This window comes from Branchiostoma floridae, chromosome 16, assembly GCF_000003815.2.
Source record: "Branchiostoma floridae strain S238N-H82 chromosome 16, Bfl_VNyyK, whole genome shotgun sequence".
NCBI lineage: Eukaryota > Metazoa > Chordata > Leptocardii > Amphioxiformes > Branchiostomatidae > Branchiostoma > Branchiostoma floridae.
Window position 1 is genome coordinate 5,356,584 of NC_049994.1, and position 16,976 is coordinate 5,373,559.

Sequence of the window (16,976 nt, forward strand, 5' to 3'; positions counted from 1 at the left end):
TACCCAGGCTACACATGGATCCGTTGGATTGATTAACTAGTACTGCAGGACATGCATGCGTTCTGTGTTCTATTCAGAATAATTCCAAACGAACTATAACAAACAACGCTATCATTCGAATTCGCTCAAACATCAACACGCACAAAATTATAGCAACCCAAACCTGTGTGTTGAGTGCGAGGAATTAGGTTGCTGTACTCTAACGCACTGGTAGAGTTAGAGTCTTCAGAAGGTTGAGAGAAGTACATTGACACAATGGACATTGTTGAGAGAATCCGTGAGTCCGTCAACAAGAGTCGGGAGTCCATCGACGGTAGTCGGGAGACCATCGGAAGTAATCGGGAGTCCATCGGGAGTAATCGGGAGACGCGAGAGCCCGGAAGGCGGGAATCTGTCGGCGGAAAGCGGGAATCTGTCGGCGGCGGGAGGCGGGAATCTGTCGGTGGCGGGAGGCGGGAATCTGTCGGCGGGAGGCGGGAATCTGTCGGCGGGAGGCGGGAATCTCTCGGCGGGAGGAGGGAATCTCTCGGCGGGAGGAGGGAATCTCTCGGCGGGAGGAGGGAATCTCTCGGCGGGAGGAGGGAATCTAACGCCGGGAGACAACAGCCCATGAGCCGGCAACGACGACAATCTATACAGCTCGCGCAAGATGAAGTTGCTCATGAGCTTCTTCGTCTGAGAACGCGTGTGTGGCATGGTCACCGACGCAAAACACAGGCGTTAATTCGAGAGGTAAGTCCGGTAAAATGAGTACCGCTAGTTCACCTTTATTCGCTGGGTAACCTATAAAACGATTGTCTGAAAAAGGCAGGACATTTAAGGTGGTATCTCACTGCACTTGCGTCTAGCTTGCGTCACTGTGGGGTTTGAAAAATAATCGACGAATTTCAGAAATACAGAACGAATTTTCGTATTTTGTCGTCTTCTAAGTCATACTGTTACTATTACTCAATATCTAAGTAATAAAAAAAAATCGGAGAAAATAACAAAACAGTGACGCAGTGAACGAACCCCGCAGTGACACAAGCTTGACGCAAGTGCAGTGAGATACCACCTTGAGCAATATCAAGTCGACGGAAGGTGGTTTCAAGTTGCAATATCTTCAAAATAGTGCAATTTAAAACTACCATCCGTCGAATTGATATCCCCAAATGTCCTGCTTTAAAACAAACCTAATATAGGTTGCCGACGGATAAAGGTGACCCAGCGTTGCAGAAACGCTTCCTGTAACGCTAGTTCACCTTTATCCGCTGGGTAACCTATATCCACTGCATTACGGGATATCAAGTAGAAGGACGGGGGTCTCAAATTGCAATTTTTTTAAAATTTTGCATTTTGAAACCACCTTCCATCGACTTGATATCCCTGCACGCCCTGTGATACATACAGCGGATACAGGTTACCCCCCGGATAAAGGTGAACTAGCGTTAGAGAGTTAGATAATCGACGAAGAGTTAGCAGATGATTCGCATTATTTATCTATGTATCTGGGTTGATTTTTGACCTCCCCTACCAAGATTTAAGAGTTATACAGCCACAGGATACTGTAAATGTATTAAAGTTCGCGGGGATTTAATTTCGCGGTAGCGGGAAAAAGGACTTTTCGCGGTGGATTTAAGTTCGCGGTAACACCATAGACTGCAATCTAATATCATTATAGAATAATAATCGCGGTGGTTATGAAGTGGTCACCGCGAAAACCGCGAACATTAATCCACCGCGAACATTTCTGCATTAGCAGTATTCCATTTTCAAGAAAATTAGCCAAATAATATTCTTTGTGACGTAAACCATCAGCTACAGTTTCTTGAGAAGGTAGAATTATGGCTCTACAAAATTTTAAGTTAAAGATGTAGCCAGCATCTAACGATATTTTATATTTGTACTGTTGCAGGAGACGCCATCTCCAGTGAAAGAAGTCCAAAGCGTAAGTTATGGCTTATTAGCCTGGAATCCAGCCGTGTTGTGCTTTAGTCGCTCCCAAGAGGTACGCTTCCTGCCAACACTGTGTTGGCAGGAAGCAGAGCGACCAAAACACAACGCTGGATTCCAGGCTAATGACGGGATACAATGTGGTCAAATATCCGTCCTTTCCTAGATCTACCATAGAGTAGAATTCGTTACCATCCAGTATGCGTTTTACAGTTGGAGAATCCTGATTAGATAGCTTTAAAGAACATTCGCAGTACTAGTTAGATGTACAAAGGTTGGGTGTGACAAGTCGCTCAGTGTAATACGAGGGGCGTTCAATAAGTAATAACTCTGACTCGTAGCTCTGGACACCGTTTTTGTAGGACACCCCAGGTCGGTCCTCCAACAGATGCCTCATCAATGGCAGAATAGGGACGACCCGGTCTGGGAGCTGTTCCCACAGACTTCCGGCCATGTTTGAATTCAGGATGCCAGCGTTTTACAAGGTCATATGATGGGGCATCATCACCATAAGTTTCTTTCATTTCATCAAAAGTCTCCTTTGGTGTGCGTCCTTTCAAATACAAAAACCGGATCACTGCGCGACGCTCAACTGGCTACATTTCACACCTGGTCCATTTCACACCTAACTCAATTTAAACACCAGTAAATCAGAAACCACAATTAGTTCAGAGCTGTTTTTTGCAACATAAACTATAGAGATATGATTCATTACACATGCAAAATTTCATCTAGATTAGACAACTAGAAAAGGGTCAGAGTCATTACTTCTTGAACGCCCCTCGTATAACCAGCTGCTGCATCGTATGCTGGCGAAACTGGTGCGTTACGCCGAAGGGCATGAAGTTATAACGACTAGATAGATACAGACAGAAAAAGGATACATGTAAAGAAATGTAGTAGAATCATTCTAAAACATTCTAAATTGCGGTTCAGAGGATATTTCAGAATCTTGCAAATAGTTGACATTTTATCCACAAACATTCAATCCAAAAGAATATAATCTACAATCTTGCTGATTTTTGTTTTGCAGATGATAGAAAAGTCTGAAAAATATACATCTTCAATCTTGTTGATCGTTGTTTTGCAGATGGTAGAAAAGTTTGCCATGGCTGCGCGTGTAGTGCGCAGACTCTGCCAGGTGGCCATGTGCATGAAGAAGTACGCAGAGGACCATCTTGGCAAAGTAAGACAACAGTCTTCTTGTCCACAAACTGGAGAAAACTTAGAAATGTTCTTCACAGTACATCTATGCAGAATATCATTAAGTACTAGTACTCAAATTAGTTTCTTATAGTGTTTATGTATAACCCGGAACAGTAAAATGTTACAAGTTTTGTTCGAGAGAAAGAACCTACTGAACCGGGGCGGGGGCCGATACAGGTTTGGAGGAACTATGTGAGGTCACGTAATGGCCCACGTATTTCCTAAGATGGCCGAAGACTAATTACCACTTTAAATAAGTCACAAATCACGCAAAAGCATTCACCTTTTTGCCTCCATGAAGCGCGCGCGTGTATATGTGTGTGTGTGTGTGTGTGTGTGTGTGTGTGTGTGTGTGTGTGTGTGTGTGTGTGTGGTCACAATGAATTTAGAACCTCTGGATGGATTGTAACGATATTTGGTGTGTGGGTAGGTGTTTAGAAAACAAAGTAGTTCAAGGTTGATTTTGGGTCCCCTGGTGTGTGACCTGGGTACTGTAGCAGAACTTCGATTTTTTGTAAGTTTTGACCTGAACATGCTGGCAGATAGCTTGTAACTGACAAAAAAATGGTATGTAGACTTGGGCTCCCTAGCGGTTTGCTCTGGAACTGCAGAGACAATTTTGGACTTAATTTGCATACTTAATGAGGAAAATCTATGTTTTTCCTATAGGTGTTCGAGGGACTGTCTAAGCCCCAGCGCTCACCCCTGAAGGAACAGGGAGGCGTTTTCTCATTTGATGCTACCTTCTTCAAGACAGACTTTGAGGTAGGAGCTTCAGCCATACACTGATGCGTGTGACTAATTGTTTTACTCTGTGGCAATTTTGTAGGTGTATCAATGGGCTTGCACATGCATGTATCAGCTTGCGAATTATAACAAGATTGCAGTTAAAAAAACAACCGTGGCGACGTGCGGGGTTGAGGAATACCCCTGTCACATTATCCCACGATCTTCGGGCGTATCGATGGGAGATCGGTCATATTTATGATCGACCGAGGATTGCCTGTATTTTTACCTGTCCCTATCACACATAAGCCATACTTTGTACCTTAACGGCCTTCTAGAATTGTTGTGCAATCGTCGTCCGATTGATTTTCGCCAAATGTGACAGGGGTAGAAGATAAATGGGGAAGAGTGACGGTAACGACTGAGTCTTTAGTAATACGTAGTCGACGTTGTCTATGATTATGTTCCCATGATTTGTCATTTTATGAAATTGATGGACCAGCAAATGACGATTGGTTGAAAGAACGCATAAATGAATGACGAATAAATGAATATTTCCCTATGATGTAGTGTCCAACGTAATAGAGTAATATATACAAACACTACAAGCGTAAACTAGACGTCTAGCTGGTCCATTAATTTCATAAAATGAAAAACGTCTACGTACTTGAGTACAAGCCTGGCGTGTTCCTAAAATTCTATCTTTGAGTAGACCAGGGTGTAGGGCCGAGTTGATCAGAGAGTTTAAGTTTGGGCCGAGTTGACTGAGCCGAGTTGGTAAAATGGCCGACTCGTCTTGATTCCTTTTCCTCAGCACCTTTTCCCAGACTCGGCCAAGAAGGTAGCAGAGAAACTCCCGTACGAGAGAACACCGGCGGACCTCAGGCTGATGGTGGCTGTACTGCGCAGTCTCAGTAGCTTCAGGAAGTACCCAAGAAACATTCAGGATATGCTCTCTAGAGTTGTGAGATACCAGAGGTATGGAATTCTACTTTATCCTAATGTTTGAAGAATGGGCATGGTGAATGTACATTCGACATATAGCTTTATGTCACAATTTCAAGACTTTATATTCGTGCACAAAATAAAGCGCTCACCAACAAGCTTTCGATCAGTCCTCTGGTCCTTCTCAAGTAGAAATGACCCAACACCTAAGTCACACATCCGGAAGAGTGGCGTCAGCAAAGGGTCAAAGGCGCTTGGCAGTCGGTATCGGCCCCCGTCTCGGTTGAGGGAAGGTTGGTGGGCTCTGATGTAAATGGCATAACGCTTTTATCTCTTTTGACATACACTAGTCCAGGTGTTCACCACAAATTCTAGCTTCTGTTTGCTTATTGCTTTCCGCAGACAGGTAGTCTGCTAACCATACAATCGGCCGAGCTGTTTATACGTGAAGATATACACGTGTAATCCCCACAACTATTGTCTGTGCTTCTTGTGTAGTTTGGTGTCTTGTTATATCATACTTTTCGTTCCCTAAAGCTGCCCAGTCGGGCCCCGGTTTGGAAATGTGACGCCGGCCCGTCGAGAATGGTTAACAGGCTACCGGAGATAGGATGGGATATTTAGATCTGACTGGTCCCCTTTTTTTCTAGTTTGGGGATGAACCGAGTGGTGATTAAGAAGGGCCATCCCGGCACGGCGTTCTACATGGTGTTCTCAGGACGGGTGGGCGTGGTCACCACAGACGACCCGGACGAGCTGATGCAACGGGCCAGCATGGTGGTGCTCAGGAAGGGCGACATTTTTGGGGTAGGTGTAGATACAGTCAAACCTGATTGATAGGATTTTCATCAAGCAGTGACTACTTTTTAAAGGTAAACACAACGTACCTCCAAATTTTCGATGGCTATCAGTCCATCTTGTTCGCGAAGTGACTCGGTTCTCGCGAGAGCTAGGTCGAGACTTGAGTGAATCTTCTGCCCCTCAACCTGCCTCCTTGCGGAGTAGGGGTAAGTAGGACTTGGGTAGCTCCCAGCCATCATTGCGGTTCAGCTATTATCCACGCAAGTCTCGACCTAGTTCTCACAACTCTCGCGAGAACTGGGTCACTCCGTGATCAAGATGGTTTGGTAGCCATCGAAAATTTGGAGGTACGTGTGTTTACCTTTAAAAAGTAGTCACTGGTTGCTGAAAAGCCTATTAACTGTGTACATACGTGAATAATGAATCTCTTCAACGACAGTCAAACCTGCAATTAGCGGCCACCTTTGCATAGCCATCACCTGGCCATTGCGGTCACTTTTTGTCATTAAGAAAGCGGTCACCTGTCTAACGCGGCCACGGCCACACAATTTCCGTTCCCGTGGATACAGAAACACTGCATATTGCGGCCATACAGCGGCCGCATGCCACCCTGAGCCGAGCTTTAAATCGTAGTTTGCGAGAATTTGGCGTTCCCGACAGGTAGTGGTCTGGTAGCGTGTCTTGAACGTTATAGCTCGTATGCTATAACGTAGCTGGTGTGTTACGCCGAACGGCGGTTATACCGGCTATATAGATACAGATACAGATACAGTATGTGAAGGATGCTTCTTTTTGGCAACAGTGGACAGTCGCAGTTCTCTTTAGACTACACGGTAGCGTGCATGTATACGTGTTGCCACCCATTAACTACCCTGGGAAACCAAACTCAAAGAGGCGGCGCAAACGAGAGTTACCGATCCCCGCCTGTCTCACGCGCGCCCGCAACTATACCCCCGCCCACTACCAGCTGGTCCCACTACGCCGGTCCCCAACTATCGCTTGCTTCTCCTTGAGAGGCAAGCGATAGTTGAGGCCAGCTGGATCGTCTGGCGGGCGGGTGTTGGGAAAGCGGGTGTTCCTGGAGCGCGTGTGGCGGGGATCGGTAAACCTTGCGCGCGGCTCTCAGGAGTCTGCGTTCTCCCAGGGTACCAATTGACCACCACCACCACCCTCCACCCCCAGGAGATGGCTATGATCACAGGAGCCTCGCGGAACGCCACCGTGCAGACCCTGGAGCAGACAGAACTGGTGGTGGTGGACAGCTACAACCTGCGGGACAGTGACATGCATGCCCTCCTCAAGCGGGACTTCAAGGCCAAATACGACTTTCTCAGGTTGGTACGACCAAGATACACCCGTGAAGAAGGAGTTTCACGATCCCAAGTATTCATGCGCGGCGAAAATTTCATTTGTGGGTACTATGTCGGAGGTTAAGGCCACGAAAGTCTGGAAAATGTCCAGACTATGCATGGTGTACAAAATGACCAATAAACTGGTGGACGTACACCAGCTCATAAACGAACTAGAAAAAGTCATACCAGAGTCACCAACCTAGGATTGATGTGTTCAAAAATTCGTATTTTCGAAAATGTGAACTATCGTAGATTGGAATATGTTATCACCAAGCACAGTAGGGGCATCTTCTTTGGATAGTTTTAAATAACACTTGCAGATAGATGTGCAAAAGTTAGGTGTGACAGGTCGTTCAGTGTAATATAACCAGCTGCTGCCGCGCCGCGTGCCTGCGAAGCTGGTGTGTTACGTCGAAGGGCGGTTATACCGGCTATATAGATATAGATACAGATACAGATACAGAAACATGTAACCAAGAGATGCAGAACTAGCTATAGTCAGCATTTCCCTGAGGAAGGTGTCAGAGGGTCTGCCGAAACGTTAGCAGATTTGGAATTGGTTATGTACCACAAGGCCAGGAAATACAAATGCCTAATACAAATGTATCAATAACGTACCCATACAAAGTGCACTGTGATAGGACAATCAGTAAGATCCTCAAACAATCCTAATAGTCAAATGAAGACACTTGTTAGGCCCCTGTATTTAATGCTTAGCGTTTCTAAATGTGATCTTCTTGTTTGCGCACAGAAAACTCGATCTGTTCTCTCCGTGGGGAGACGAGCCTATGGAGAAGTTAGCCTCGCTATCTAAAACGGAGACGATGCCGCATGGTAACGTGGTGGTCACCGACATGGGAGAGGAGCCCATCATAGTCTTCATTACTAAGGTTTTTGCATCTTACTTTTGTCCAATGGCTGTTGTTGTCAAAGCGAGAATAAGGTAGTTAAGACAAATGGTTCGTGATTGGCCAACGACAACCACCCAATCAGGCTGCTTGCTGTCGCAATCACGAAATAGTAATGTACAGCATTGAAATGAGAAACCACATCTAACTGCACCTCACGGAACCATGTGACCCATATAGATATGTGTAAACGGCTTGTGCCATGTTGCGAAACGACTTGTGCCACGAGGCGAAACGACTTGTAAGCTTTAAGGCGAAACGACTTGTAATCGAAAAGTACCATTGTACACAATACATTTTCAGCTTTCTACCATACATAAAGGTGGGTCAAAAGGAATCTTTGCTGGTTGCGAATACACCCGATATTTATTTTATTCATATACGCGTCGTTTTATATGAATGAAATACTGAGCCTTTTGTGGCACTTACCCACAGGGTCACTGTGATGTCATAAAACTAGTCGACATCTCCCAAGCGACGATGGACATGGAAGACGGAGGATCAAATATGTCCGAGAGATTTTCCTCACACCTGTCAGCAAAAACACTGTCATCCCATCATCACATCTTACCGCCTATCACACAAGAGACTGTTTCTGACCAACACTTGGGTAGTTCGGTGGAGAATGTTGTCGGTGAGAAGAAAGAAGAGGTTCATCGCGCGAGGAGCAAAAGTGTTGATGTTAGGGTGAGGTTTACCGATCCAAGGAGAACAATAGAGCCAAAACAACTCCTGTCGTTCAGTGACATCCCCATGCCTGCTGAAATCGCGAAAATCGAAAGGTATATATGAAATACGTTGATGAAAGTTATATCAGAGCTCGGCGGTACTGAAACGCCGACTAGTAATCCATGATTGTAGTGCAGCCATAAACCTGTCTAGGCTATAGCATTGGCTAAGATTCGATATAGGTTAGACATCCAGGTAATAAGATACGCCAAAAAGCAGGAAATCAAGCAACTGGGTATGGTTTTGGAAACGGTCAGGCGTTTCGGATAGCATCCACTATCTTTCGTCAGTGACACTGAAGTGATCTTGGAGAAACTGGTCTTTTATACCCTATCTATGAATGCAAAATAACTGAAGACAATTTTGAATGTCCAATAGAAAACAAGGTAAAGTCAAGCTTTGATTCCACTGGGAAACAAAGGTAAGCCAAAGCTAGCTAAGACAAGTTTGATGCAAACGTTTGGCTGTTTCCAAAATCATATCCAGTTGCTTGAGTAACTGCTTTATGGCGTATATATGAAATATTATCCTTCCAAATCTCCAAGCAGATCCACTGACCCAAACAATATTCAGTAACGACAGTTGTTTGCCCATGGATACTGTCCTGACACCGAGGATCTGCTTGGAGATTACATCATCTATGCATTCTCAGTATACGTCACCTTCCAGAAGTAAGACGTTAGAAATAGGTCAAAGGTCATTAAAAGTTGGTACCAGCCCCCGTCTTATGCCTAGGTCCCATTTTCCAACCCGGGGCCCGGCCGGGAAGCTTTTGGAGACGGAAAATATAATAAGAAAGGCAACACAACACACAGAAGGTGAAAGAAAATAATCAGGATCATGTGTATATTCATGGGTAAACACTTTTCACCTTCTATGCTTTTTTCTATACACTTTTTGGACCCGAAAGCTAGGACCCGCTTTGGAAATGTGAGCGTAGCATACTTTGGTGAGTCCTATTTCTTGCGTTTGAACAAAGTTTAATCCTTTATCACAATGTTATCTATGACTCTAATGCTAATATAGCATCACGTTAGTGTTAGGGTACCGATATCCGCCTTCTCTGGTGTTTCAGTGGTGATCATATAGACGAGCGTTCCCGCGCCCGAGCAAAAAAGAAGTACACAGGGCGTATCAGCCACTGCGCCCAGCGGGTCGGCACCTTTATGACTCTGGGTAAACTTGGACCTGGGAAAGCTTTTGTAAGTATTCAAAAGAGAAATTAATTCCGTCCTAGATCTCCGTAAATACTCTTGTTGGTAATTACTCATATAGTAAAGTTCTTGTGAACACAACCAGGGTAATACTCAAATCTAACATTTCCATGTCTTTCCCGTCAGAGACTTGGGGGGGATATACAATCTGAGTCATGTTTGGGACGGCATTCTTGCTGCTGCAGCGCCACCTACATCGGCTATAAGTAGCAGTGAGAAGCAGATCCAGCCATTCTAACCCTGATGATGGTGTCTGACAGACATCGAAACGTTGGATCAAGGAGGTTCCTTGGTTCAATGTATTACGTACAACTATACAGAGTCTATATAGTATGAAAATTCCGTTTTGATGCAAAAGACCAAAACCTGATCGTTCGTACTCTTTTTCGGAATGACTAACGCTTTTCCCCGGGGGCACGCCGTATTTCTCCATCTACAGGGATTGGCCCATGTGTCCAAGGCCCCCATCCCGCCACACCTGAGCCTGGTGAGCCGGGGCGCCAGCATCCTGCATTTCACACTGCGGGACTTCAGGGCCGTGTCTGAGGGACAACCGGCTTTGCAGGGACTCCACTCGGAAATGGTGGAAGTACGTATTTTAGGGACCAGACTTGGCTCTTCAGTCATGACTGTCTGAATCATTTTTTTTTGCAGTAAGGCCACACCAATTTAATTTCTTGGTTCACGGATTTTTTCATAAAAAATATGGAGCGAGAGGGCGAAATAAAAATAAAAATAAAAATTGTAAAATGGTTGGGGTAAAGGTAACGACTAATCCAAAACATAAAGAAAAAAGTTTTCAGCTTGAAAAAAGTACAAAAACACATTTATTGTACAGTAACAGCACCTGTACCAACACTTTAAGGAGCTTATAATATAAAGGCCAATTTGCTACACCAGAAAGTTGGTGAATGGTTTCATTAATGGTGAAAATTTGCTGAGTAGTGATTTTTATTTTTATTTTGTTTTCCAAAAAATAGGAGCGAGCGAATCCGTGAACCAAGAAATTAAATCGGTGTGGCCTAAGGCCATGATTTATTTGATTATATGGATGACATCTTCAGGGATCCCCAAAAACTAATGCGAGCGTGCAAAGAAGAAAGTTTGACCCCCCTGTTTGCCTTCATTATGTGATCTAAGTGGTTAGGAAGGTTGAACCATGAACTGAACACACAGAATAGTAGTATAGTATTAACTGAAAGATAGATTCTTCATTTTTGTTCTTTCACATCTTCTTTAACCTTGAAAAATTCTATGAAATTAGTATACGTTTTCCTGTATTTGTTTTTGCAACACTCGGCATACATTGGCTTATTACCTCCATGAAATGTCATGGAATGGAGGTTATATTTTCTGTTATGTGTCTCTGTCTGTGTAGATAATTACTCAAGAACGGCTGGATGGATTGGTTTAATACTTGTTGTGTTGGTGGGGTGTGATGAAAGCTCGAATTCATGAGATTTTGGGAGCCGTATTTGTCGTTATAATCGATGTAATAATATCAGAAATCACCCCTATATTTGAGATATATTGGTACAGGCATCGTGCTTTATGTGTTTGTTAATGGGCTTAGCTCAAAGCAGATGGTGAGGTGACAGCTGTTTGGGGAACCCCGAGTTTTTAAATATGATAATTAGTTTTATTTATGTCTGCTTAGGATATCATGGAGATGTGAAGCGTAAGTATAATTGTAAGAAGTTGAGGTACATTTAACGATAATGCTTAACAGGTATGGATGTCTCACTGTTATGTGTCTCTGTCTGTGTAGATGATTACTCAAGAACGGCTGGATGGATTGGTTTAATACTTGTTGTGTTGGTGGGGTGTGAGGAAAGCTCGAATCGATGAGATTTGGGGAGCCGTATGTGTCGTTATAATCGATGTAATAATATCAGAAATCACCCCTATATTTGAGATATATTGGTACAGGCATCGTGCTTTACGTGTTTGTTAATGGGCTTAGCTCCAAGCAGATGGTGAGGTGACAGCTGTTTGGGGAACCCCAAGTTTTTTAAATATGATAATTAGTTTTATTTATGTCTGCTTAGGATATCATGGAGATGTGAAGCGTAAGTATAATTGTAAGAAGTTGAGGTACATTTAACGATAATGCTTAACAAGTATGGATGTCTCACTGTTATGTGTCTCTGTCTGTGTAGATGATTACTCAAGAACGGCTGGATGGATTGGTTTCATACTTGTTGTGTTGGTGGGGTGTTATGAAAGCTCGAATCGATGAGATTTTGTGAGCCGTATTTGTCGTTATAATCGATGTAATAATATCAGAAATCACCCCTATATTTGAGATATATTGGTACAGGCATCGTGCTTTATGTGTTTGTTAATGGGCTTAGCTCAAAGCAGATGGTGAGGTGACAGCTGTTTGGGGAACCCCGAGTTTTTTTAATATGATAATTAGTTTTATTTATGTCTGCTTAGGATATCATGGAGATGTGAAGCGTAAGTATAATTGTAAGAAGTTGAGGTACATTTAACGATAATGCTTAACAGGTATGGATGTCTCACATACTGTACTGCTGATTTGAGTGACATGGTGATTAAAATGCCATTAGGTCCTCTCATCTGGGTTGGGTGTTAGAAGTTTTATGGGCGATACAGATGTTCTGATTTTGTTAAGATAAGGGACAGTTGTTAGTTGTCTCTTTCGTAGCCAATGGTACTTGTTTTTTAGCAGACGGGGTTGGCGCCAAGTATTCATCTTACAGTTGGTGTAGGGCTGTCAGAGGAAAGTGTGCATCTCGTTTTTGTACCGTGTGAACAGCTGATGTTATGACATATTGGTGGAAAATCAAATCACCATCTGACTAAAGTTGGCCACATCCCTTCTTCTTTCTGAGTTTCCCAACTTCCTCCCACCACACAGCTCTGAGGCACATAGTCGAACCTCAATAATGCTGACAACCTTAGACATTTTAAATGCCAAACATCAAGCTTAAGGAACACCACGCTACCATATGCCGTTGACCTCTTAAACGCACATTACACAATTAAGTGTCACATTTTGATAATTACTAATCAGATGGACATCCTCTGTGTCATTTAATAAATACACCACTACTTTCCCATAACATTTATATTATATAACCATTACTCTCAAATACAACCGACTATAAACATACATACCATCCACAAAAAAGCAATAAATATTTCATGGAGGTATGAGGTCCCCGAACTCTAGTTTTGTAGTTACTTTTTATGATTTACAGAATGGTTGAAACTTTTTATTTTATTTTTGGAAACGGTCGAAAATTGATGCACGCGGATGTCATCTATATAATCAAATCAACATGGCCTACTTGCGATTAGACATTACTATTGTTATCAAAAATATTTAGGTTCCACCAGACAATGTGCTATGTGAAAAGTTCTTCCAAGAGAGCCAATGGGAGAGCTACAAGAGACGTGTGGTGGAACAAACCATGGTGGACATTCACCGGCCAAAGGACGGACTGGGCCTGCGCAACTATGACGTCATTGATACCTACCCCATGTCTGAAGACATACTTGTCATCGGTAGGTGTCTGTTTTTCTTATACACGCAGCATATACCTGGAAGTGTATACTTTTTGTTCGTTCGTTTGTTCATACCCTTGTGGCACATAGGGTAGTCAGTTTTCTTGTGTTTCAGTAGCAGGGTATATTTTTTACAGTGAGAGGTTGCTAGCTCCTTTAAGTTAAAATGCATGAGGCAACTTCATGAACCCCCATTTTACAAATGTACATCTCTTCCAAAAGACCGGAGGTGCTCTACCCTGGGCTGCAATTTAAGGCTGCTACCATTGGAGCTACAGGGACATCCCTGTCTTAACACTTTTTATAAATCTAGATGTGTAAAGTACTGATGGTGAATGCTTGTCATACATCTAACAATAAAAAAAATTACGTACAGAACTAAATCTTTGTATGAAGTTTTGCTGGCCGTGAGTTGACCTATAAGCCTAGCAAATAAGAAGTGGGAACTTTTGCGTTACTGTACTACATGAATGCAATGTCTGATGGACTGTCCTTACAAAGAACAACACACTTACAAAGACAATTTTTTTCAAAACTTATATTTCAAATCCCAATATACGTTTTTTGCTCACTCTGTATATGTCCTAATACATGTATAAAATCTGTTCCACAGATATAGGGAGCAGTACACTGTCATTCCTGCAAGGGTGGACAGGGGGCGCAGTTCTACCACGTCATCAGCAGACACCTGCATCACGGGCGGCACAACAAAGGCTGGGAAGCGAGTACATTGCTCGACCCATCTTCGCTAAAGACAACAGGGGTAGCCTGAGACTGATAGATATGATCGAGGACCGTACGCGGAATCCAAGTCGGAACCAGTACGGTCTGAAGTGCCACCATCTTCCACAAGACAGTAGGTGACACCTGCCAGTAGGATGGAACACTCGTACACACATGACGAAAGACATATACGCTTGTCTCCAAACAGGATGTTTATTAATAAAATCATTGAGAAATGCTGTAATCCTGAAGTCTTTTCTGTTCGAATCAGCATCCCTTTTTTCCTAGAAACAAAACCTTAAGGTGGTATCTCACTGCACTTAGGGCACCAGTGTGGCACTGTAGGGTTCGTTCACTGCTACACTGTTGTGTTATTTTCGCTGATTTTTTATAATTTAGATATTGTGTAATACGTAAAAGTATGACCAGAAGACAACAAAAAAATGTTTTTAATCTCCATAATTCGTTGAGTAATCTTTCGAACCCCGCAGTGCTGCACCGGTGCCCCAAGTGCAGTGAGATACCACCTTTTACCTCACTAAGTGTACAATGTTTTACAGACAAAAATTGCTCGTTATAGCTTATATTGTACCTACAGCAAACAAAAATAGCTTTGAGACTACATCAAAGTTTGGATGCAAAAGTGCCCCAATATGTTTCTTAGCATTACATGTACGTTTACCTCATTTTCCGTCAGTATGGGGTAAAGGTATAAAACCTGCAGCTGGAATGATATCAATTTTTGTAAGCTGATACAAAAACCTGCACTGTTAACAAAAATAGACCTCCATACACTAAAGTTTAAACAAGTCTCTTAGTTAGGCCTAGTCTGAGTCATAGTCATCATTGTCATCGTTCTGTCTCTGTGCTGCTGCTACAGCTTTAGCATTCACCACAGCAGCCAGGTCCTCTCTCTCACCACTCTGTAATCTTTCTCCTGTACAACAAAATGGCATTAAGAAACAGAGTTAGTTCATCTGCAGGGCTCGAAATCCTTTTTTCTCCATACCTGCACATTGAAAATTACCCACACCAGACAAATTTTAGCTATGCCACTCTGAATTTAGAAAGTATGGATCATACTAAAATAGTTGAGGAAACAATAATTTTTCTTCATACTTAAAAGGTGGTAACAGTCAATGCAGCTAATCAACATACACAATCCACATACACCTATATCACAGGATATTTATGCATAAGAGTAAAACCTAGTACAAATGTACATGGACCTGTGCAGGTTAGGTGCAGGTAGACACCAGAAATACCTGCTCAGCTCCAATTATACCTGTTTAACATGTAACCTTATATCCAATACAATATAATGTAAACCCATTAAAGTTTTCATCACATTGAGAAATCATGGCCAACTATGTCTGGTGCTAGAGGTTGGCTACCAGTACAGAAAATTCAGGTCCAGGTCCAGTACCATTCACCAGTACCTACCTGACACACAAACCTTACAGACACTTGACTTCAGCACTGGGTGAAAAACTGAAAAATACTAATAGTTTTTCAACTCACGTATCAGTTCTGCTATCGCCCTCTGTGTTCTCTTCTCAAGTTTTTCCAGTTTCTTAGCGACATCCCTTTTCAAGTCCCTGCAAAGACAGTCCATTTAGTCAAACACCACAAAACCCAGGCCAAAACAAAATGGAAAAAAAGGAAAAAGAACATAAAAATTGAAAGATATCCACAGTAAAAGAGTTGTGTACATTCAGATTGATAGAGTACATACCAGTCAGGTTTTCTGGGGGCCAGGTTCACCAAATCCTGGAGCACAAGAAAGACATAATGATTTAGTTATACAGACATTCAGTTTATGTGATTGATCCTTTTGCAGGCAGAATATACTAATGCAAAATAAGCCAAGAACACAAGTGAAATATCATAGGGTTGGTACATTTTGTAAGTCACTTAATAACAACATTCTTCGTATACAACCAAGTGTTATATTCAAATAATGGACATGTCGGTAACTGTCTGTGACCTTCCTCCAGGCAATTTTGTTCACTGCAGTATAGGTGTTCCTGCTTACAGATGCAGTTATAAACATTAAGTATTTACATAAATTATATATGACATAGATAGTTAATGCAGTGTTTACAATGTGGTCCAAAATGTAAGGGAGCATACTATATACATAATTGCTGTCCAGTAACAATAACAACAGTGCGATAATTATCATCTATTTCTTAATGTAACAAAAACAAGACACGTTTTCTAAAATTCACACATCCTATATATATATGGGCAAGCACATGCAGGGCTCGAAATACCTTTTTCTGTCTACCTGCAATAGTGCAGGTAGCTTTTGAAATTACCTGCACTAGAGAAATTTTACCTGCACCATTCAAAAATAATCAAAAAGTAGATAAAACAACCCGCACTTTATAAACATATTTAATACCTTCTTTACTAACAAAATAGGTATACCGGCATTTACAGATTTTATTATGAAAAATCACACTGGAAGCTGTTCATTTGACATCTCTATTATTTATTGTATCTCTTTTTTTGCAGAATGGCAATCACTACAGTAAAGAAAAATCTACTTTACAATAATACATGGTGCATAACCAGGTGCAGGTTAGGTGCAGGTAGACATCAGAAATACCTGCACAGCAAAAAAATCACCTGCACTAACGTGCATATGCAGGTAGTATTTCGAGCCCTGACATGAAAAACTTACTTGACTGAACCAACTTTTCACTTGCCTGAAATTTAAAGTTAATTTTTGCTATGTATGTTCACTTCCAGCAATGGAATTTCATCATTGGCCCTGTTATTCTATGTTGGCTAATGCTTTTTGCCAAGGTAACAAGTATAGCAAACTCTTACTCATGGAAAAATTTTCCTTCCCCGATTGGTGATCGGACAAGTGGGGTAGGACATGCACTGCCCGATCA

At 42.5% G+C, this 16,976-nt stretch overlaps 1 protein-coding gene and 1 long non-coding RNA gene across 2 annotated transcripts; one reads left to right on the top strand and one right to left on the bottom strand.

Annotated features, from left to right (window-relative positions):
- The first annotated feature begins 24 nt into the window (after positions 1-24).
- LOC118403721 lies at positions 25-14,314 on the top strand. The gene is made up of 13 exons (XM_035802503.1): positions 25-732; positions 1,895-1,927; positions 3,023-3,118; positions 3,808-3,903; positions 4,679-4,842; positions 5,460-5,616; positions 6,793-6,944; positions 7,714-7,852; positions 8,306-8,652; positions 9,675-9,801; positions 10,253-10,402; positions 13,170-13,347; positions 13,961-14,314. The coding sequence occupies exons 1-13, from the start codon at positions 256-258 to the stop codon at positions 14,209-14,211; spliced, it is 2,367 nt and encodes a 788-aa protein (XP_035658396.1). The 5' UTR covers positions 25-255; the 3' UTR covers positions 14,212-14,314.
- Positions 14,264-15,841, bottom strand: LOC118403749. Its single transcript, XR_004829685.1, has 4 exons — positions 15,806-15,841; positions 15,592-15,668; positions 14,605-15,007; positions 14,264-14,380 (listed from the first exon to the last, which is right to left on the bottom strand). It is a non-coding gene; the product is annotated as an uncharacterized LOC118403749 (long non-coding RNA).
- Positions 15,842-16,976: the final 1,135 nt, after the last annotated feature.

Coding starts and splice junctions, on each gene's coding strand:
- LOC118403721 (XM_035802503.1), top strand. CDS start 256: ATGGACATTGTTGAGAGAATCCGTGAGTCCGTCAACAAGAGTCGGGAG. Junction 3,119..3,807: donor CAGAGGACCATCTTGGCAAA/GTAAGACAACAG, acceptor TTTTTCCTATAG/GTGTTCGAGGGACTGTCTAA. Junction 7,853..8,305: donor TCATAGTCTTCATTACTAAG/GTTTTTGCATCT, acceptor ACTTACCCACAG/GGTCACTGTGATGTCATAAA.